Below are 23,652 nucleotides of genomic sequence, written 5' to 3' on the forward strand. Positions count from 1 at the left end.
AGGTCACTTCTCCTATAAAGGTGACCTGCAATGCCAAGGTATATTAGCCAGCCCTCCTCTACTTCTTCTGCTGCCACTAGCCCTGGTTTTCTCTACTATCTTGTGTTGTCCCCCAACACCCTGCCCAGACCTTTTGCAAATAACCTCCTTGTACATTAACCCTCCTCAAATCATCCTAAGTGTGCCATCTGTTTCCTGTTGGGACCCTGACTGATACACTCATCCTTTGTCTTTGCCAAATCATAGCATTTCCTTGGGTCTAAGCTCAGGTATCACCTCCTCCAGGAAGGCTTCCCTATTTTCCCAAATCTGGCTTAGCTGCTTCTCTCCTTGGGCTCCCAGAGCCTCTGTGTGTTCCTCTGTCACAGCTCTTTCCACATTATTGCAAAAGCCAGTCGCCTGCACTAAATCTGAGTCCCAAGACGGTGGGTACCATGTGCTCAGACTGCACCCCAGTCTCTGGCACAAAGCAAGCCCTCAGAAAACATTTGCTGAGTGAAGGAAAGAAGAAGCTGTAGCTCAAAGTGAGACCTTGCCCAAGATCCACAGGAAGCACAAGGCAGCATCCCTTTGTGGTTGCCCCCTACAGGAGCTGGCAGCCCCTGGACCAGGACACAGGAAGTCAGTTAGATCACAGACCAAAGGGCCGAAAGAAAGGTTGTTACTTAAAGAACACCTCCAACTCCAGGGCCCAGGACCCAGTCAGTGGGCATGGGGAAAGAGTGAGAGAGATGTGCTTCGTCCTGTTTCAATGGCTGTGCTTCCTGGGAAAAAGGAGCGGCAAGGAAGTGTCCCTCCTTGCGTGGGGAGCCCTGTGAACCTAGGCATCAACCCCTGGGAAACTCACATTAGTTTGCTGAAATAAATTACTAAAAGTCCAAGAGCTGTTCCAAAAGATCCAAAAAAAGTTCCTACTCTCCCCAATAAACTACCAAACCATTCATTCATTCAACAAAGTTTATTGGAGATCTGCTTTATGCAAAGAAATTCCCTTTGATTTACTCTATTAAAATTCTATCCAAAAGGAAAAAGTCATTTTTTTTCCTTCCAGTCTGAGTCCCCAGTGGGCCCTCTAAGAAGCCTTGTAAGACCAGAGGGTGTGCTTCCAAGAATAAAGGCCTTGGGGCACCTGGACAAATCACAGAATGTGCGGCATGCATGGTGGGTGGAAGCAGAATAGTGAACTGGATAGTGAGAAGGTTCTAGAATTCAGGCTTCCCTCTTTTCTAGATATGTGATCTTGGGCAAGTTACCTTTATCTCTGTGACTCAGGTTCCTCCTGTGCAAAATAGTAGTCATAATAGGACCTAGCTCATAGATTGTTGTAAAAATTAGATGAAATAAGAAGTCCTCTATGAAGTTGCCTAGAGCAGTGCATCCTAGCCCTATCAGACACAATACTCCTTTTTCATGTCAAATATTTTATAAAACCACCTTTACTATTCTGGAATGAAATTTATAAATAATATAACCCACCTACACACATTTTTAAATTCAATACATTGCCTTAAGTATAAGATATAAAACTAAAAGGAAAATAATGTATTAATTTAATGATTTAATAATCTATTAATTTAATGGAATAAAATAATATGCATTGTGATCTAGAAATGTTTGAGCATAACTATACTAGAAGAAATAATGAAGTAGTCAAGTCATTGCATCTACTTATAATGAGTAAGTCTGAATTCAAGAGAAGTAAAATAATATTGACTGGAACATTATGGGTACTTCTTTACATTTGATATTCTGAAACAAGACTAAATAAGTTGTACATATTCATACAGATATGTATAATCATTATTTATCTATAAATGCAGATGAAGAGAGGTATGTTGTTTTGGCATCTCCAAAACCATGAACATTTTGCTGTTGGTAGTGTGGTTTTCTGAAATAGAGAACAACTTCTGGTCAAGATAAAGTACAGTATTCTCTCAGTTCATATAATATGGTAGCATCCATGACAAATTCAGTGTATATTATAATTGTGGGGGTGGATGCAGTGGCTCATGTGTGTAATCCCAGCACCCTGGGAGGCCAAAGTGGGAGGATTGCTTGAGGTCAGAAGTTTGAGACCAGCTTGGACAACATAGCAAGATTCCTGTCTCTATAAAATATTGAAAAATTAGCCAGGCATGGTGATGCACACCTGTAGTTCTAGGTATTTGGAAGGCTGAGGCAGGAGGATCACTTGAGCCCAGGAGTTGATGTGAGCTAAGATCATGCCACTGCAATCCAGCCTGGCAACACAGTGATACCCTGTCTTTAAAAACAAAACCGTACAAAAAGTACTTAGTGTTTATATATAAAATGGAATTAGGGTCTAGGCTAAGACCAATATAAAGAGGTTTTCTAATTCCACAAACATCTGGTGGCACATTCAAATGTCACATAAAACACAGGACAAATCTTCATTGTACAAAACTGCCTCTCCTATGGCAGGAAGTCTAGCTCCCTTCTACCTCCACCCAATTAGTGCTGCCAACCATTGTAACAAACACCAATACACATATTTCATAAGTGCCTCTAGGGGGGCAGCACTGCCTCCATTGATCAAGGAGCCAAGTTTTATGGGGTTATCCAACGGGTAGCACGCTAAGGAACAATAGGGTGGTAGCCACGCAAACTCCACAAATGCAGACCAGAGAGTCCATGTTTGAAAACTATCAGAACATCACACTTGGACTGGCTGTTGTTTGTGTTCTGCTACATTTTTGATTGGTTGGGACCACTAGTTAAGGCCATTCCCCAATTGACAGGGGCTGAGGTCTCTCTTGAAGAGAGTAAAGGAAAAATCAGCACCAAAACAGACAGAGCTATGGTCACAGAGACTTCCAAGTAAAGTCTCTGCAAACTGATAGACCCTTGCATTTTTCTTCCCTTGACAATTATTGGGACCTCTTTGAAAAGAAAGTCATCAACACTCTACAAATAACCCTCAGTGTGCTCGCCTATGGCTCTGTCACCAATCAAAACCACAGAGTATTTTGCAGTGTTGTGACATGTTGCCTATCGACTGAATGTATCTAAAGTAAAAACATTGTCTCTTGTAGATACAAACCTAACGTCTAGCAAGATCAGTCAAAGCATAGGGGTGAGGCAATCAGCTAGTGTGTGCTGCCCCAATCCTTCCCATATGCAGCCTTCATGATCAACAAAACCTTGCTTGAATCCGAGGTCTTCTTCACCACTAAAAGGAACAACCATTTCTAATCATCCCAGGAAGAGGCAGATCCTCCTCAGACAGGGAATTGGAATTCAGCACCAGACAGAAGGGGAACCATAGTCTCCTTCTCGGCGTCATTCTTTATTTAGTGGGTCCATCTGGACTTTCAAGAGGGCAGCTGTCCCAGTGTCTGCTCTGAGGCCAGGGCTGCTGCGATGGCACTGACCACATGGAGGCAGCCCTGACATGGGGTAGGGTGGGCCCCGAGCCCTCATGGTCAAGCCATATCTTGTAAAGAGATTTTATGGGGTCATATTACTCTGTTTATTTCTGTTGTTCTCCCCAGCCTGTGGTAAAGGCTGGTCTAAAGAATCCAGCCTGGTCTCCGTGCCCTGTATGTGGGTGTATGTGCGTGGTGGAGGGTGGAGACGATGAGTGAAAAATCCCAAGGGAAAATGCTAGTCACCCCTCTCCACTCTGGATCTCTCTGATCTCTGGAGAATCTCCAGAGATTCTCCCTTCATTGCTAAGCGTAGAGGAGTTGGCTTTAATTCATTAGGAAAGGTGGTAACTTTCCCCCAGGGATCTGGTGGAGCCGGAGAGGCCCTGGTTTTAGATGCACTGGGCAAGATACCTATAAGGAGTTCTTAAGTCCATGGGCTAAACCCACATCGGCTTCTCAAAGCTTGAAAATAAAAGGAAGGTTGATCTTGTAGCAAGGAGATACGATGTTGGTGCCCATCTTGTGGGCTGTATGGAGACCACTTTGCATTCATTTTGCCAGGAGGCGAAGTGGATCCGCCAAGCCTGTCTTTGGGAGAGAGTGGCTCCATCCACAGCTAGAACAGATCCAGCAAAGTTGGGAACAAAACAGGCTTGACATATGTCATCTACATGTGTTTGGGGGGACACGGAAGGGGCCAAGAGAAAAGTGAACAAATACAGAAATAAACAAAATAAACATCAAAAGCATTTTCTCAAGGTTTGTTTCTCATCATCTCTCCTTCTCCTCAGGAGTCAAAATCGTGGTGGTCCCAGGAAGGCCCTAGAGGCAGGAAGAACTGCATCAAGAGGGGACTGGGATGGCTCTGTGTTTTGAAGGGAAACTGACATCGTTTCCAAATGCCTAGAGGAATGTGCCCTTATAGAGACCGCAGCGCTGGAGCTGTTTAGCAAGCACAGCAGCCTAAACGTCCCGACACCTCCACCACCTGGCCATCTGCTCCACAGAGCGACCTCCCCAACTTGGGGCACACTTCAGGAGCCAAGCAGCGGGGAGACCTCTCTGCAGTGAATATAGATCTTACAAAGCCAGTGCTCTCGACCAATGGTTCTCAGCCCTGCACACACATTCGAATTGCCCGTGGAGTTTTTAAACACACCCATGCCTGGGCCCCACCGCCAGAGATGCTGATTTAATTGGTCTGGGGTAGGACCCAGGCATGGATAGGCTTTCAAAGCTCCCCAGGTGACTCTAACGTGCAGCCAGAGCCGAGAACCACCACATTATACAACAGAAGAGGCCCTCGGGCCCTCACTCAGATCCCAGTTACTCTTAATTGATATATACTTCTAACAATCCAGTTGTCTGGTTTTCTAGCTGTTATAAGATTAAAAGCAGCACTTTTAGAAGGGGAGAGAAAGGCTGCTAATGAAAAGACACTAAAAGCAGCAAGACATAACACATGAGAGTCTGATCACAGGGTAAAGATAGAAGACCTATAAAAAGCAAGCACAGCACGCACCCTGTCCCCACTCCAGCGTATCCTATTTACAGCAAGGGCCTGAGAGGACCACTTGATGGGGAGGGAGCTTGAGGGCTGCAGCGTGAAGGGTGAGTGATATACATTGACTGCCCACGATGGGTAAGGTGTGTGTTGACACTTGCTACAAACACTACCTCATTTAAAGCTCATCACAGCCCTATGAGATAAGTATTATTAGCCCGTTTTATAGATGGAGAAACCAAGACCCGGGGAGGATCTCTGGCTTGCTCAAAGTTGCACTAGCAGTGAATTGCAAAGCTGGGATTTGCATGTCAAATGTCAGCTTGACATTTTGGGTTGATTCAAAAGCTCACTTATGTTTGAAAGCGCCATATCTGCCTATTCAGCATGATGACTGTTATTTGTAATGATGACCAAAGTCTAGAGCTGGATTACCCTCAGTATCCAGCTGTTCAAGATGTTCACTTTAGAAATAATTATACAGATGCACACACACACACACACACACACACACACACGTGCTTTTTAACAGTGCTGAAAGAATTGGGTATCCACTCGGGAAATAAATAAATAAATAATTATTTATTTATTTCCCAGCTCGCACATTCAACAATGAATACCAGATGCATAAAGATGGAAATGAAACCATAAAGGTACTAGAAGAAAATATAAGTGAATATTTTATAATCTCAGGATGGGGAAGGACTTTCTAAACATGTCAACAAAAGCAGAAACCATAGAGGAAAAGATTGATAGATTTGACTACAAAAAAAATTAAAAACTTCTGTACATCAAAAACCACCATAAATTGAAAAAATACCTCACTAGCATTCAAAGAAAGGCAAATTAAAACAGCAATGAGAGACTTTTTTTTTTTTTTTTTTGCTGATCTGATTGGCAATGATTAAAAAGAATGATAATACCAAGGGCTGGCATGGATGAGGAGAAATCAGCACTCACACACTGTTGGAGGGGGTGTAAATTGGTACAATCTTTCTGGAAGGCATTTTGGCAATATGTTTGAAAAAAGTCTAAGAAGGCACATACCTTTGACCCAGTGATTTCATGTATAAAAATTTATCCAAAGGACAGAATTGATCCACTATACACATGAATGCACATGTAAAATGTGTGCAAGGATTTTATTCATGATGTACTGTTTAGAATATTGAAAAATTGGAAGCAATCTGAATGTTTAACAAAGATACATCAGTAAAATATATTATACATAAAAAGTAATACTATGAAGCTCTCAAAAGTGATACTGTATACACAGATAGACCAATAGAATAGAATGGAAAGCCCAGAAACAGGTCCAAGTAAATGAGAATTTGGTCTCTGATAACTATCAAATCAGTGAGGCAAAGACAGATTTTTAAATAAATGGTGTTTGGCTAACTGGAAAAAAGATAGAAGCTGGACTAATATTTTACATAGTATACCAGGATAAACTTCAACTGGATCGAAGATATAAATGCAGGAAATAAAACGATAAAATTACCAGAGGAATAATAGAACTCCTTTATAATCTTGGAATAGTAAAGACCTTTCTAACTGATTCAAAATCCAGAAGTCATGAAATAAAAGACCAACAAATACATCTCCATTAAAATCTTAAAATTAGTGCATGGCAAAAACACCATAAACAAAGTAAAAAAAAAAAAAAAAAAACACCAAATAACTAGAAAAAAAATTACCACTCATTTCACAAAAGGTCAATCACCCTCATACATAGTTTGTTCCTATAAATAAAGACCAATAACCCAACAATAGAAAAAGTACCCATTTTCAAAAAAAAAGAAAGAAATGCAAATGGCCTTTAAGCATATGAAAGAATGTTTGTCATTTATAATAAAAGGAATGCAATTATATAGGAGTTATAATGATATACCCGTTTTTTCACCTATCAGATTTGCACATATCCAAAATATATTTAATACTCTATTGTAGAAGTTGAAGGGACACATTCATTCAAAGCTGGTAGAAGTACAAATGGTACATCCTTATGAAGTGCAATTTGGTATTTTTTATTGATGCTTCTAATGTATTTACCCCTTGATTCATCAGTCCTAGTCTCAGAATTTTTCCTGAAAATATATTTACACACATACAGAAATGACATATGTATATATTATAGCATTGTTTGTAATATCAAAAGACTGGAAATAATTCAAATGTCCAATTACATGGAATTGGTTAGATGTTATGGTCCATACATACCATGAAATACCAGGAAGCTCTCTAGGTACCGACAAGGAAAAGCTTCCATTATATACTATTAAGTTGTTTGTGTTTAAAAAAAAAAAAAAGCAAGGTGCTGGAGGGGAGACAGGGAGGAATGGGCAGACACAGAGAATTTTCAGGGCTGTGAAAATACTCCATATGATTCTATAATGGTAGGTAAATGTCATTATACATTTGTCCAAGCCCATAGAATGTACACCACCAAGAGTGAATCCTACCTAATGCAAAATTTGGACTTTGGGTGACAATGATGTCAATGTAAGTTTGTCAGTATATTGAGAATACCACTCTGGTGGGGGATGTTGATCCTGGGGAAGATGCCTGTGTGGGGGCAGAGGGTATATGGGAAATCTTTGTATCTTCCTCTCAATTTTGCAGCAAACCTAAAACTGCTCAAAAAATAGTCTTTAAAAAAGCAAAAAACAGCCTGTAATCCTAGTACTCTGGCAGGTTGAGGTGAGAGGATTGCTTGAGGTCAGGAGTTCAAGACCAGCCCAAGCAAGAGTGAGTCCCCTCTCTATCAAAATTAGAAACATTAGCCAGGAACAGTGGCATGTCCCTGTAGTCCCAGCTACTCAGGAGGATGAGGCAGGAGGATCACTTGAACCCAGGAGTTTGAGGTTGCAGTGAGCTATGATGAGGACGCTGCACTCTACCCAGGGCAAAAGAGTGAGACTGTCTCAAAAAACAAACAAACAAGGCCGGGCGCTGTGGCTCACGCCTGTAATCCTAGCTCTTGGGAGGCCGAGGCGGGCGGATTGCTCAAGGTCAGGAGTTCAAAACCAGCCTGAGCAAGAGCGAGACCCCGTCTCTACTATAAATAGAAAGAAATTAATTGGCCAACTGATATATATATAAAAAATTAGCCGGGCATGGTGGCGCATGCCTGTAGTCCCAGCTACTCGGGAGGCTGAGGCAGAAGGATCACTCAAGCCCAGGAGTTTGAGGTTGCTGTGAGCTAGGCTGACGCCACGGAACTCACTCTAGCCTGGACAACAAAGCGAGACTCTGTCTCAAAAAAAAAAAAAAAAAACAAAACAAAAAAAAAACAAACAAACAAACAAAAAAACCCACACAAGAAATAAAATCAAATAAAGCAGGGTACCCAATATACAGTGTGTAAACTTCTGTGTAAGAAAGGATGGGGAATATATACTTGCATTTGCTTGTATTTTCCAAAAGGAGCACTATAACTATGAAAAGTGGTGAGGGTAGGGGAAATTAGAGAACCAGGTGAATGGGGACATGAGTGGGAGCAAGAATTCTCAAGGTATGCTTTTTTATATTGATTTTTGAAGTATATAAAAACATTGTCTATTTTTAAAACAAAATTAATTTAATATATAATGATGCAGATTCATTTGTGTTGACACAGATTTTCAAAGTGGATTTAGTGTATAAAGTAGGTCGCAGAAATACATATATAGAAAAATCCCAGTTTTGTTTTTTAAAATATCATAGCTATATGGTCTTATGCATCTATATTGGGAAATGAAAGATACACTCTAAAATATTAATAGTAGTTATCTCTAGTTGGTGGATTTAGGGTTATTTCATTTTAATTATTTTTCTTTTTATGTGTATTTTCTAATTTTTGTAAGATGATGTTTTATTTCTATAATTACAAAAGTAAAGAGAAAAAACTTACCTCAAACAACCCTAATGGAAAAACAATAACCCAGGAGAGATATTTGCAACACAATAAAGAATTTAATATCCTTAGGTTTAAAGAATTCTTGCAAAAAAAAAAAAAAAGGAAAAGAAGAATGCTCCAGGAGAAATCCAAATAGACAATATGATAAATGTTTGTATACTTATACAATGTATTATTAGAAAGCAATAAAATGATAATTTTTTTTTAAAAAAAAAAAGAAAAGGTCTTACTCTCTTGCCCAGGCTGGAATGCACTGGCATCATAGCTCACTGTAGCCTTGAACACCTGGGCTAAAGTAATCCTCTGGCCTTAACTTCCTGAGTAGCTGGGATTATAGGAGCATGCCACCACATCTAGACAATTTAAAAAAATTTTTTTTGTAGACAGGGTGTCACTATGTTGCCCAGGCTAGTCTCAAACTCCTGTCTTCAAGTGATCCTCCCTCTTCTACCTCCCAAAGTGCTGGGATCACAGGCATGAGCCACCATGCCTGGCCTGAACACCATTTACTGACAAGGATAGATATTATATATTAAGGGAAAGGAGGTTAGCAAACAGCATTGTTTCAATAAAAATATATACCAGACTTTGAGACTTTCAATGTATGTATTTATGTATTGATATAAATACAAGCACAAAACAAATCTGTGAGGATAGGTACTGAAAGGCATATAGATGTGATTTCTGGATGGCAAGATTATAGCTGTTTAATTTTTTCTTGTCTTAGACTTTTCTGCACTGAAATGGTGACTTGTATAAAAGAAAATGTTATTTATAATATTACCTTGTGAAAAATTTAGCCACAAGTTCCTCACATTATATTTAATAATGAAAAACTGAAAACAAACTAAGTGTATAACAATAGGCATTAAAAGTGACGTGAGGGTCCATAGGATAATTTCAATCCCACATTCCAAATTACCTTGCAGTAAAATATTTATTAGTGTGAAACATTCGGGATATGTGAACAATATACACTATACACATACAAAGCAGTATATGCAAGATGACTCCATTTTTAAAAAATAAAAATGTGTATGTTAAGAAAAATTTGGGGGTGGCTCGGCCACAACAGCATCTCGCTCGTGCAGCGCTGCCTGAGGGTGACTTTAATGATGGCGCTAGGAGGGCGATTGATGAACCTTCTTTGACAACCTCCGTGGAGTGGGACACGCAGGTAGTGAAGGGATCCTCGCTTCCAGGCTCCGCAAAGCTAGAGGCGGAGGAGCCCGCCGCTGGCCGCAGCTGCGGCGGTGGCGGGAGCCCGAGAGGTGCGCGGTGCTCCGTTGCGTCCAGTGCCACGTCGTGCTTGCCCACTCGGTGCACTTCGCCTGGGACCTGCCGCTGTCCCGTGGGGCCGTGATCTTCTCCAGAGTCGCAAATAACGTCCGTTTGGAAGTGCGCTTCCTAGTTGGCATTGAAGGTTGGCTCAAAGGGAGCACTTACAACCTTCTATTCTGTGGTCCCTGTGGGATTCCCATTGGTTTCCATCTATATTCTACCCATGCTGCCATGGCTGCCTTGAGAGGTCACTTCTGCCTTTCCAGTGACAAAATTATGTGCTATCATTTAAAAACAAAAGCCATAGTAAATGCATCTGAGATGGATATTCACAATATACCTCTACGAGAAAATATTGCAAAGCTAAAAGAGAAGATAATGTTAACGTATAAGTTCACTAATGAAGATTCTGAAAAAAGTGACTCTTCACCAGCCCCAGCCAGAAAACTGATCCAGAACCAAGGCTCAAGTATCATGTTCAGGCTTTATTGCCTTCAACAATTTGGTCTTTTCTTGAAAAAGATTGGCTTCAAGAATGGGGGAAAATGCAGTTTATTATATTTGCCACTAGACTGATTTTCCAAATGATTTGTGAAGCTGTTTTTAGATTAGAAATTAAAGAGTCTTCAGTCCAGGTTTAATAGCTATTTGCCTTAAGAACTTATTTTAGCTTCTTATCAATTTCATAATACTTATCTCTGAACACATCTTTGACTGCAAATTTAGGAATTAGGATGCAATGTTCCATGTGTCTTCTGATCTAAAGTTGCATGGTTGGTCTGAAAGTAGAGTTGGTTTTAATGTTGACTACTTGTATTCCTCCATGGAGCAGTTGTTATTAATACTGAAAAGTCATTTTTTGCTTATGTGAAATAGAGATACCTGATACTCTATAGGTAATATTTAATAAATAGACTGGATAATAAAAATAAATAAATAAAAATTTGGGGAGGATACCCACCAAAGTATTTGTTCACTGTAGCTTCCCCTACATGAGGAAATTATGGGTGATTTTGGTTTTGTTGTTTTATTTTTTTTTTTTTTTCTTTTTTGTGCTAACAGGAAGATGAAATGTTGTTTTATTTTTGATGTTCAAGATTTTCTAAATTCTCTACAATAAACAAACCCTTCTAAATTGAGAAAAAATAAAGCACTAAGTTATTTTTTAATGCTTAAAAAAATGCTTCAAGAAACAAATTCCAAACTGTCTAAAAATTGACCCACCCAAAAAAGTGACATGAGTAAGGGATTCCGCCTCACTGAGGTGGGCTGTCTCCATCTGCTAAGGACAAGAAGTCAAGCATGGCCTTGGTCCTCAGCTCAGATGCCCATCCCCTTTTCCTTCCCTTGAGTCTCCCCTGACCATAGGGTGTCAGCCACCACACCAAGCACAAAACTGCCCACCAGCATGTGAAAGCTGGATGCTGCAGCAAGGCAGGGATCCCCAAGAATCATCAGTCCAGCCACTTGCCTCCCACAGGTAAGATAATATTCCTATTGGGCTAGAAGGCAGTTGGTGGGCAGCATGGTTGGTGAAGTGGCAAAGTGGTCAGGGCACAAAGGTTCTCTGTAAGGACTCATTTCTGGCCCAGGTTCTCCTTTGGCTGCTTCTGCTATAGTCTCCTTGGCCATCCTAGTCTTATTGCTGAGCCTTCAAAGGAAGGACCAACTACAAGGTGGGGTGTCTCTCAAGCAGCCCCTTCCAAAAGGGCCAGGCCATAGAGGTGGGCTCTGAAGCCCAGGTAGCCTCCAGGCCCTTTATGTCTCCTGAGAGTTTATTGCAACAGCCTCCTAACTGGCCCCTGCCCTCAGTCCTTGCCCTGTCCAGCCCATCTTCCAAGTTCTTGCCTTCCTTCTTGAAATACAGGTAACTATTTTATTCTTGGGTTCAAAACATTCTATCCAAAATCAGCTCTTTTCAAACTTTACCACTGAAGTACACCTACAGAAGACAAAAGAAATGCTTTCAGTTTTCCCAGGGGACTGCATACCCTGAAGCTTCTGCATGTACACCCAAACTCTCTTTGAAGTCTTCTGTTTTCTCTTTAAAATTCATGACAATTTCACATTCTACTCCATGATATATCTGAATTTCTTATAATATGATGTTTAAAATTATTCACCTCAAGGAAGATTGATGCTCCTGAAAGAAATACTGTGTTTACAGGGAGGCTTCAAGTATCCTCCCTGAAGAATTGTCTATAGGCTGAAATCCAAACTCCTGACTCTTTACAACCTGGATGTCACAAACCTTTCTTTTCTCCTACTATTCCTTCATCCATACTCCAGTCTCTGGGCCACCTGGACTCCTGTCATTTCCTAATATGCCAGCTTCTTCCCAGCCTCTGTGTTTTTGCTTCCTGTGGGACCACACTCTCCACCTGTTGACAACCCACCATCCCTAAAAGACTCAAGGACGATCAAACACCACCTTCTACATTAAACCTTCTCTGATCGCCCATGGCAGATACGATGTGGGAGGTGCCAAGAAAACAGCCTGCGTCTTGGAATCCAGAGGTCATTGTTCAAATCCTGACTCCAACTCTTGACAGTGGACACGTTATCTAACTTCTCTTAGATCTCATTTGTAAAATGAGGAATAATTATCCTTCCCTAAAAGGGCTGTTCTAGGGATTAAATAAGATTCAAGCAACTGTGTAGTGCCTAGCACATACTACCTTCTGCTCCTCCAAACTCCTATAGCAATTTATTTATATCACTTGTATAAAGAGCACACGTTTACATAGTCATTCTTTTTATGATGGCTTATTTCCCCTAAATAGACAAGTGGTTCTTAATGTCCCAAAAAGCTTCTTGTATTACCCCCATGGTCCCATGGCTTGAAAGATTTTGGTTATTAAACCAAAAACATTTATGAAATAATAGCCTGCTTTTCTAAGTTCTTGATCCTATTAAGCTTTTCGAATATTGAGCGCATTCCCAGCCTTTCCTCTCATACCTAAGTCTAGGGACTTGGAGTTGGGAGCCACCCACCAAGACCATAAACACCTTGAGACTACAGCTCTGTCTCCACGCTTCCCACAGCACCTTACTCAGCGCCTTGCACTTAGAACGCACCTAGTAACTGCTTGTGGCATAAACAAAAAGTTTCACACACATGACAGGGGGAAAAGCCCTCTCCAAATGAGCCAGTTGGAGTGCAGAAAGGGGTCATTGTTGCAGGAGGCAGAGCTGGAGGCGAGCCTTTCTCCCTCCATCCACCCGAAGCAGCACCCCCAATTACACCAGCTGGCCTCCAATTTCTGTGTGTGAGCCGATTAAAAAGCATCCTCTCTCCAGTGTCTGGAAACTCCTGCAAAGAAAGTTTGCTGCCCAAAGTTGGCTTTTGACTATAGCCTTAATAAGAGGCCTCAGCAGGCTGTGGTTAGAGAGACAATGTCACTTAGAGGAGCAGCTTGAAGCGGCAGTTAGGAGAATTATTTTAATGAATACATTTCCTTTCAATTGTATGGGAATATCAAGATCCCATTAGAATGGGGAAGCAATTAGAACTAATAAAGATGAATGCACAGTGCTCAGTGCGTGCGGAATAACAAGCAGCCAACAAAGGGACTCTGGAGAGCCCGCTCTCATCCAAGGGAACCGGCGGCCAGCAGCCGGGAAGCAGCTCTGTTCAGCTGCTCAAAGCCCCTGTGTCCCGCACATGCTGATCATGGCCAGCAAATGGTGTGAGTTGGGCCTCCGAGGTGGGGGTTGTGCGCGCTCCCCACCCCCAGCCCTGGCCCAGCCTCTTGGGGATTGAGATGGGCTGTTGGCAGCCACTTGGCAACAGCCATTCAGACCAAGGCCCTGGCTCCTCGCCAGCTCTCTCCTGCCCCTCGCACTGGGCCTCATTGTGTCCAGGTGGCAAATGCCTTCTTGCCAACACTCCTTCAAGGTTTAGAGAGGGGGTGGGACAGTGGAAGAGGGAGAAGGGGTGCATGAGTAGGGGGCCCTCTGTCCCCTGCATCTCTCCCCTCCCCTGCAGGCCAGGGTCTGCTCCTCCTCTGCTTTGGTGTTATGTTACAGACACTGGTGAGTCACAGGCAGCCAAACACAGAAGTACTGTTGCTTACACAATTACTCTTCAAACAGTAACAAACAATTTTCATTACCCAAGTCAGATCGAATCATCCGCCTGGCCATCCTGCCTCAATCCCAGCCACACAAACAGGACCCAAAGCTTCACACTCTGCCCACTCTGCTCTGACAAAACTGGCCTTCATTTTGCCCCAGCCTAGGGATAGGGGACAAAGCTCTTCCTCTGATCCCTTCTTTGAGCCGGATCAGCTGCACCACTGCCAAGACTGTCAGGAAAAATAGGGAAGTCACAAGGACCTGCAGTTTGGGGCCCTGTCAGATCTGGGGTGAGTTGTTACTCAGCACCTGTGTGAAGAAAGCACTCAAGAGTTTGGAGGACTCTAGTGCCAAGTTTAGAAGGAATCCAACAAGATAACCCTGGCTCGCCACCAAAGTATTCACTGGCCTCAAATGGAGTTTCAGTACTTGACATTTCTTTATTTAATCTTTTTGGCCAGACAGTTTTTTCAACCAGGAATGTGTAAGCTCATTCCGAAATGTCTGTATGAGAGGCCAGTCACCATCATTACTGGGATTTTTCTACCACTTCTCTTTCTAAAAAAAAAAAAAGTCTATAACATTTTATTTCTTAACAGAAGAGCACTTTAAAAGCATGTTTACATTTATAATCTTAATAGAACCTCAAAACACTCAAAATAAGTCCACAAGGATGGCCATAGTAAGGGTTCTCAGGCCCAGACTTGAGGAAACAGTGACCCAGAGAGGTTTGGTGTCCTGTGCAAAGGTCACAGAATGGATGAGTGACCTGTTCCAGGACTTTGGGCTAAGACACCTTCTTCTCCTCCACGGAGTGCTAGACATTCTAGGATAGCTCATCCTGCAATTCTGCTTTTCCAGTGTTAACTCCCTCTGCCTTCCACATGATAAACAGCACTAATCACTGTAGACTTTTGAAGATTCTAGTCTAGACTACAAAGGATCCTCTCTCAGTAAGATTCCAATTCAATAGTCATTAAGTTTTGCCATCCCAACCAAAGAGATACACCTTTCCTCCCTTTCAATAGCTTAGGTAAAGATTAGTTTTAAAAGCCTGCCTGTCCAGTTACCTGGTGGGCATACCACCACCAGGAAAAATGACTGTTTAGGTCCCTTCCAATATATAACATTGTAGCACCCAGGGATTGACAAGTGGTAAAGCAAAGTCCAGTCCCCTTTCTTACTCCTCATTACCTCCCATACCTAAAGCCATATCATTTAATTTTTTAAAATCTTTTGTATTTTCATAACTTTCAAGGTATAATTTATATACTGTGAAATGCATAGCCTCTAAAAGTACAGTTTAATCTAGGTTTTGACAAATGTATACCTATGTCCAACTCAAGACACAGAACATTTCCATCAGCACAGAGAGTTCCTGGATACCCCTTTCCAATCAATGCCACCCCAAGCCCCCACTGTCCTAATTTCTACCACCATAGATTAGTTTAACCTGCCTTGAATAGCAGATAAATGGAATCATATATATGATTCTTTTATATATTTCTTCTTTCACTCAATGTCTACCAGACTCATCCATGTTGTATCAGTAGTTTGTTCCTTCTTTTATCATGAGAAGTATTGTTATACATTCAGTTTTTAAAATCCAGCCCTATTACTATTGATTTTTCCCTCAAAATTCTTTCCATTCAATATATCTCCTACACATCTCTGCAGCAATGCTTGCAGTGAGGAAAACATGGAAATGAAATATTTTTTCTGTAGCACTATTAGGTAGGAGTGGCTCTCTCTACTTTCAGGAGAAACAGATAACCAGGCAGTCCAGCATGGTATGGTGGTCATGAGTACTAGCTTTAGAGTAGTCCTATCCTGGGTTTCATTTCTAGTCTAGCACTAACAAATGGGTGGTTCAGAGCAGATGATTCAACCCCTCTGTGTCTGTTTTCCCATTTGTAAAATGGGGATAATAATACCTTCCTAATAAGGATTTGTGAGGGCTACATTACAGTGTACATAACATGTATGGCACAATGGAAACTAATAATAGCCTCAAGCTAGACTATAATAAACAACCTCCTGCTTCATTTGCACACTTTCAGTTTTCATCAAATCATATAATATAAATGAGCATACAATTTCAAAAGTTTTTAAAAGGAGCATTTCATGTTTATATCTAGAAAAGTCTATGATATTTACTTACAATAAATAACTGTTATTTCCCCGGGAAAAAAGGAAAGCCTTCCATCATTTATTCATTGACAATTATATATTGAGTACTGACTATGAGAGGCTCTTCAAAAGAGTTAAAGATATAGTCTTAGCTTTTAGGATGTTTGGTTTTGAGAGGGTAATAATATAAGCATAAAAATAATTATAATGCCAAGCAATGCAAGGTAAATAATAATAATAATTAACATCCATTAATGTAGTGGTTAAGAGCAGGTCTCTGAAGTCACATTACATTGGTTCAAATTCCAGCTATGTGATGTTGGGAAGTTACCTAACCTCTTTGTGTGTTACCTCACCCATAAAATGGGGATATCATGTAGCCAGCAGGGCTACATTATCAGCACATAAAAATATGTAAAATTAGCTAACATCTATTGAATACTATGTGCCAAACATTGTATTAAATGCTTACTTTCATTACTTCACATAACTCCACAATGCTGTTACTACTATTACATCCATGATACTGATAAGGCAACGGAAAGACAGAGGTTTAGGTAAGTTGCCCAAGATTATGTAGCTAGTAAACAGCAAATTATGCCATAAGAGACATAATTCATCTATAAAATGGGGATGATGGTAATAGTACTTACCTTAGTGAGAATCAAATGAGTTAATATTTGAAAAGTGCTTAGAACAGAGCCTAGCACATAGGGCTTGCATATGTGGATGTTAAATAAATACAAATTACTTTGGTGATTCAGAAATGACAGTAAATAACTTCCATGCATGGTAACTAAACTAACTTTCCAGCTTTGGAAAGGTGATGTTTAAGCTGGGCCCTGAATAGTAGCTAGGATTTGGAGAGATGGAAGTGGTAGGGCATTGCAGACAAGAAAGGAAGGCAGGCAGACAAGAGGGAAGGCAGGCAGGAAGTAGAGAGAGGAGAGGGAAGGAAGGAAGGAAAGAAAAGAATTGGGAGAAAGTTTTAAAAAGAAAAAAAAAGAAACCCATGTAAGTTGTTAAGTTTGACCAAGGCAAAATATTTCCCCTTTTCTCCAACCAGTCACCATTCCTGATAGCTGTACTTCCTCAGTGTATCATTTTCCTCTCATCCCCGTAAAATCCGCTGTCCTGACTTCATCATAATCATCCATGGAACAATATTTATCCAGTGGCGCCATGTGCCAGACACCGCTCTAGGCACTGGGGATGTACACCAGTGAACAGGCCACGTTCCTATTCTGCGTTATAATTCTCCGAATTGGATTCCAATCTTGGGGCGGCCCAGCTCTAATCCATCCTCCACACTGTCACCACAGAGAACGTGAAGACACAGTTCTGGCCCAGATACTCCCTTGCTTAAATCCCTCTATAGTATTTTCCCATTGCCTCCGGAATAAATTTCAATCTCCCTAGCCCCCTGTTCGAGGCCTTTCACTAATTGGCCCGTGCAGCCTTATCTCTTAGCCCTCTCCTCCAAGCACTCTGCGCTTCAGCCACAGTAAAGCATTCAAAATCTGAGATATAGATACACACACTTACAAATAAGCATTTGCTGAAAGAACGTGGCTAGAACTCCATCCCTGTTTCATCCCTTGTATACTGAAATATTCTCCACTAGGCATGCCTTGGCTGGGAAAGCCCTAGTTACATTCGCCTGCTTTCCTCGCACACCGCCCACCCCAGCTTTCCAGCCTAAAGAGCAGCACAGAGTGCACGCCCCCCCACATCCCGGTCCATCAACAGAAGCCCGGGCACACCCCCACCACAGAGGCAGCAGAGAGAGGAGGGGCTTCGCACCGCACCGGGGCCGCCATCTTGGCTGAGGTGGCCGGAAGCGGCCCGGAGTACGGCGCGGACTGCGGCTGCGCGGCAGCCCCGCCGCAGGTCCTGGCCGCCGGCGGCGTTGCGGCAGCGGTTCCGACTCCAGTGCGGTGCCGCCCAGCAGCCACAAAGGCCCCTCTGCTGCGGTTCCTAGTCCTCGCGCCGCCCCCGCCGCCGTCCAGCCCCTCCGCCAGGGTTTGCGCAGTGGCTCAAACACCTCTCGCCGGTGTACGCGCTCTGCACCCGCCTGCCCGAAAACATGGTGCAGAACCCCGAGAGCGGGGGTCTCCCGGCCCAACAGGCCAAGGGGGAGAAGGATGGCGGCCATGATGGTGAGCCCCAGGCCCTGACCGCCTCGCAGGATTCGGCCCCGAGCCCCCTCCTGCAGCAGAGCCCCAAGGAGGACCTTTGCGCCGTGAGGGAGGAGGGGTCTGCGGAGCCCGCCCTCGCCCGGAAAGGCGCGAGGGTCTTGGCAGCCAGAGCCTTGGCCCGGCGCAGGGCCTACCGCCGTCTGAATCGGACGGTGGCGGAGTTGGTGAAGTTCCTGCTGGTGAAAGACAAGAGGAAGAGTCCCATCACACGCTCCGAGATGGTGAAATACGTTATTGGAGACTTGAAGGATCTGTTCCCGGAGATCATCGCAAGGGCCGCAGAACATCTGCGGTATGTCTTTGGTTTCCAGCTGAAACAGTTTGACCGCAAGCACCACACTTATATCCTGATCAACAAACTAAAACCTCTTGAGGAGGAGGATCTGGGAGAAGATGGCCCCAGATTGGGTCTCTTAGTGATGATCTTGGGCCTTATCTACATGAAAGGTAATAGCGCCAGGGAAGCCCAGGTCTGGGAGATGCTGCTTCGGTTGGGGGTGCATCCCTCTAAGTATCATTTTCTCCTTGGGTACCCGAAGAGGCTTATTATGGAAGATTTTGTTCAGCAGCGATACCTCAATTACAGGAGACAGCCTCACTCCAATCCACCGGAATATGAATTCTCTTGGGGTCCCCGAAGCAACCTGGAAATCAGCAAGATGAAAGTCCTGGGGTTCGTGGCCAAGCTCCATAAGAAAGAACCCCAGCACTGGCCAGCGCATTACGGTGAGGCCCTGGCAGACGAGGCTGACAGGACCAGAGCCTAGGCCAGAGCTGAGGCCAGTATGAGGGTTAGGGCCAGGGCCAATGCTTAGGGCCAGCCAGCGTTTACCGCTGGTGAAAAGGTGGGCACCCCCCCACCCGCCCCCCGGGGTTATGGAAGCTATGTCTTGAATCGTTAGTAGTATAGGTGGGGCAAGGGTCGTTATTTCTGTAGAAATGGTGTAACTTTAGGATTTAGGTTTTATATCTTACGTTTTATTATATTTAATATACTGTTAAAATGCTGTTTATAACTGATAATTGGTCTACTTTTTTCTGTAGGATTTTGTTGTAGAGTTTTGCTGGTTTTGTAAAATGGATAGAAAAATTGCTTTTTACTCTGTGATTTCGAACAGATTATGCAGCAATGCTGTACTTTAATGATTTGAAAGAACTCAGCAGTATGGTGGTCTAGTACCAGGAAAAAAAATAGTTGATTGGTGTCTAGCCTCCTAACACTTTTTGTCTATTGTATATTTAAAAAAGGAAAAAAGACTGATATGTACCTCCATTTGTTTAGGTATCTTAGTATCAACAGAAAAAATGCGATAAATTAGCAGTATACCCTGGTACACTTAATAAATTAAAGATTTGTTTAGCATCTTGTTTTTTTGTGATGCACTGTTTGGGGCATAGAATGTTGAACAAGATGAAGGTCCTACTTATTCCAGAATGGGAGAGTAAGTAAATCAACCAGAAATTACAGTCGAAGGCTGCAAAAGGACACCTAACCCATCTGTGGTCATTGGGTGAGGAGGCTTGCTTGAGGTTAGCTTTAGTCAGAGTGTGGGGGAGGGTAAGGACTAGAGGAAGAAGATGGAGGTGGGGAACCTAGGCTTTGGGGATGATATTAAAAATGACTTAAGATCACAGATGCTTCTCAATAACATAGGGAGAAGACTTGGTACATAACAAATCTGGAAAACACCCCACGTTTGCCGGTGCTCTTGTTCCAGGGCAGTTTGTTACAGTGCACAAAGATGGTAACTGTTAGCATTTTGGCCCTCTCCATCTCCCTTCTCTCAACTTCTGTAACATTCCTCAGAAATCAAATAGTATAACAGTTCTGGAATATTATGTAGTATGGTTGGAGGATACAGTGTCTCCTACTACCAAGGAGTTCTACTTCCAGATCTCTCCCCTGGCACCAGGAAGCCCAGTGCCCTCATCCGTGTTTCTACCTGCTACCTCCCATTTGGAGGAGACCTGTAAGGCATCCCTCACATTCTTACCACCCATGATGAGTCATCTATAAGCAGCTCTGGACTCTGCAATGCCTACCATCTTCATTGTAGGGGTAAATCCTGTATAAAGGGTACACAGAATGATAGGGAACTTAGAGGAATGGTACCCAAACCAGAGATGGATGTAAGGGGATTGTGAAACTGTCCCCCTACAGCTACCATAACTGAAAGAGCTTTCTTTTCTCTTTAATGTCACTTTTTTTCCTGCTGTTGGACACAACTGACAAGTTGTGTCCAAATAACATTTCTGAATATGTTAAGGTTGGCATAGAATACAAATTACTTTGGGACATAGGCCCAGGGATCCGACAAATCAGATTGGGACCAAAAGCTATCAGCTTATGGGCAAAAAAAAATTCAAAAATGATTAAAAATATAACTTTTGGGTAGTTTATAATTCATTAAACAAACAAAAATATCAAGTGTCCATTATGTGTCAACAACTTTGCTAGATACCAAAGTTACTAAAATGGGAAGACTATTATATGGCTTTGCACTCTTTCAAAAAAAAAAAAAAAGACTAGCTTTGCCCACAGGGAGCAATAATGATGATAATGTCTCACATTTGTATTTTCTCACAGTGGCTTAGAGGTCAGAAATATGTGCACCTGAGGGTCAAATTACCAGGTGATTTGCCTAAAGTTACTTGGTTGGTAAAACATAGTACCAAGATTCTAGAACCCAAGTCTCTTGCCCCACAATCCAGTATATTTCATTCTAGCACATTGTTCCCCATTTCTGGCCTTCAGTTAGTTATCACAACTCCAAGGAATAAGTGAGGTATGTATGATTATCTACAGTGGCCACTGCAGTTGTCATAATGAGGTAGAATAGAAATACTCCCCATTTTACTGATGACACAAGTGGCTCTGATCAAGATCAAACACATATGTACGTGGCAAAGTCAGGACTAACCATGGTACTGTTTTTTTATTTCAGCATATTATGGGGGTACAAATGTTAAGGTTACATATATTGCCCATGCCCCCTCCCCCCTCAAGTCAGAGCTTCAAGCATGACCATCCCCCAAACGCTCATCTCTCTCATGTTTGTATATTTCCATGTTTATTAAATATTTATTAAACATTGTTTATTAAACATTGTCATAGGCCAAAAGCATTTTTTTCTACTTATCACAATCACATCACAAAGTATGTATTACTAAATATCTCCATTTTATATATACTAATGATAGTAATACCTAGCATTCAATACCTAAGATGAGCCAGCTTTTTTATGCTTTACAAGAGTCCTACAGGATGCCACCTGTTCCATTTTACACAAAGCGGACTCAGAGAAGCTATGAGGATCTCACACATAGTCTATGACAGAACAAAAATTAGAGCTGAAGTCTGAGTGATTCAAAACCCCACACTTTTCACTATTTTACGTATCCTCCTCGTTGAGACTCCTTCCATGCTTGGGTCATCTATGTCCCAACTCATCCCCTTTCTTCAGAAATCTGTCTCTCTGAAGATATAAAAAAGGGCTAAAGCAAAGTAACTGTGACAAGTTGCTGGCGTGCAGGAGAATAAAGATGAGGCTAAGATAAAACTGGTGAATTATCTGTGAACATTGATCCCAGCTCTGGCTACTCTCCCCATGTTAGAGTGCTGACTACATGTAGAATGTGTATTTTTGCTCAAACTTAGCATACTTTGCCCTTATAGGCCATGTTTCCTCAATCTTTAGTCTGCTGTCTCCACTAAGCCTCAAATTAGTCTTTCATGCCATGGAATAATGAAATAACATTTGTGGACCAACAAATATGATTCCCAGGGTTGTTTCCAGATGGTACAAAGGGCTGGCAGGGCTCACATCCTTGCCTCAGGATGAAAGACCTCCCGTCACAGATGCCATCATCAACTTCTCAGAAGTAGTAGAGTGTAGCCTCTGGGCCCATGTGTGGAGCAGACATTGGCCACGGTAAGGGCAAGAGATGAATTCTCTCATTGCTTATGGTCATTCACGTGAAGGAGAAGGAAGGCCTGGATCCCTGGTCTCCTTCCCCTTCAGTCACAAATAAAACTGAGTCTTCCTGGGTAAGACATTATATGTATGTTTGGGGTGGGGAGGATTTAGATGAGGCAGTGATGGCAGGTGGATTACTCCAGATCATACTTACTATAATACAACTAGAAAGCAAAGCAAGTGAAGGAAATTCTCTTGAAAACTGAATCATGTCTTGGACAATGGGAAGGTCTCACTTCAGCCACAGACTCTGCAGGGATCATGACACTCATCAGAGCCAGGACTTTTGACCCACGTGAACTTGGAGAATGGGTGTTTGGAAACAGGCTCGGGTTGATTACAGACCCAGTATTCAGCAGGCACATAGTACTCTGGAGGTGGCAGCTCATTTGCGGTCCCTGCAAATCAGGCCTCAATTCACAGGCTCAATCATAGTTTCCACTTGAGGCAATTATGCTTCATGGCTTGGTCATGGTGCCAACTGATACTTGTGCAAATTATCCCTCAAATTGTGCAGCCCAGCAGAGAAGACAACAATTACCTCCCAGCAGAAACAGCATAGTGACTAAGGAAGTTAGTTATTCTGGAAAGTGTTCTAATCAAGGTCTTTTAAAAGTCCACTATGTGACCTTGAACAAGGAAATTCAGTCTGAGGATGGAAGATCTAGGAAATAGGTTAGTGGATGATTGGAGTAGGGGTCAAACATAATCCACACCCTACACACCATCATATCAGCTGGTTGAGACTCTGCCCAGCTCCCTAACCAGCAATGACCAGTAATAGTAGCAGCCAGCGTTTAAGCCTGTGTAACGGGCATGGTGCTAAGTATGATAACCACAGTGTCTCATGCCATCTACCTACACAGCAGCCCTATGGGGCAGGTTGACATTTGACAACATTAAGATACTATAAGGAAACCATGAGGAAAGAGGAATTCCATTTTTTCAGGGCACAAGTTAAAAATGACTTGGCCAAGTTCATGACATAACTTAGTGAGTGGCACACCTAGAACTTGAATGTGAATCGTATGCGTTCTTGGTGGTATTCCAACCTGTTGGTCTTCAGAGGGTACTTAGGAAGCAACCAACCTCCTGTTGGAAAAAATAGGGCTAAGAGGGGAGGAAAGAGAACCTCTGGCACTGCTCCTTTATTGTATACCATAGCCTAGAGCACCCAGGCTGAAGTTAGGGGCAAGTT

At 42.4% G+C, this 23,652-nt stretch overlaps 1 protein-coding gene and 1 pseudogene across 1 annotated transcript; both read left to right on the forward strand.

Annotated features, from left to right (window-relative positions):
* The first annotated feature begins 9,797 nt into the window (after window positions 1-9,797).
* Window positions 9,798-10,523, forward strand: LOC105855753 (protein Mis18-beta pseudogene; annotated as a pseudogene).
* A 7,575-nt stretch (window positions 10,524-18,098) lies between these two features.
* On the forward strand, window positions 18,099-20,965 carry MAGEF1 (MAGE family member F1). The gene has a single exon (XM_012736854.3). It carries the CDS (start codon window positions 18,366-18,368, stop codon window positions 19,242-19,244), a length of 879 nt encoding a protein of 292 aa, XP_012592308.1. The 5' UTR covers window positions 18,099-18,365; the 3' UTR covers window positions 19,245-20,965.
* Window positions 20,966-23,652: the final 2,687 nt, after the last annotated feature.

Source organism: Microcebus murinus, chromosome 1 (assembly GCF_040939455.1).
Source record: "Microcebus murinus isolate Inina chromosome 1, M.murinus_Inina_mat1.0, whole genome shotgun sequence".
NCBI lineage: Eukaryota > Metazoa > Chordata > Mammalia > Primates > Cheirogaleidae > Microcebus > Microcebus murinus.

Excerpts from the sequence above, each read along its gene's own strand:
- MAGEF1 (XM_012736854.3), top strand. The coding sequence starts at position 18,366 with ATGGTGCAGAACCCCGAGAGCGGGGGTCTCCCGGCCCAACAGGCCAAG.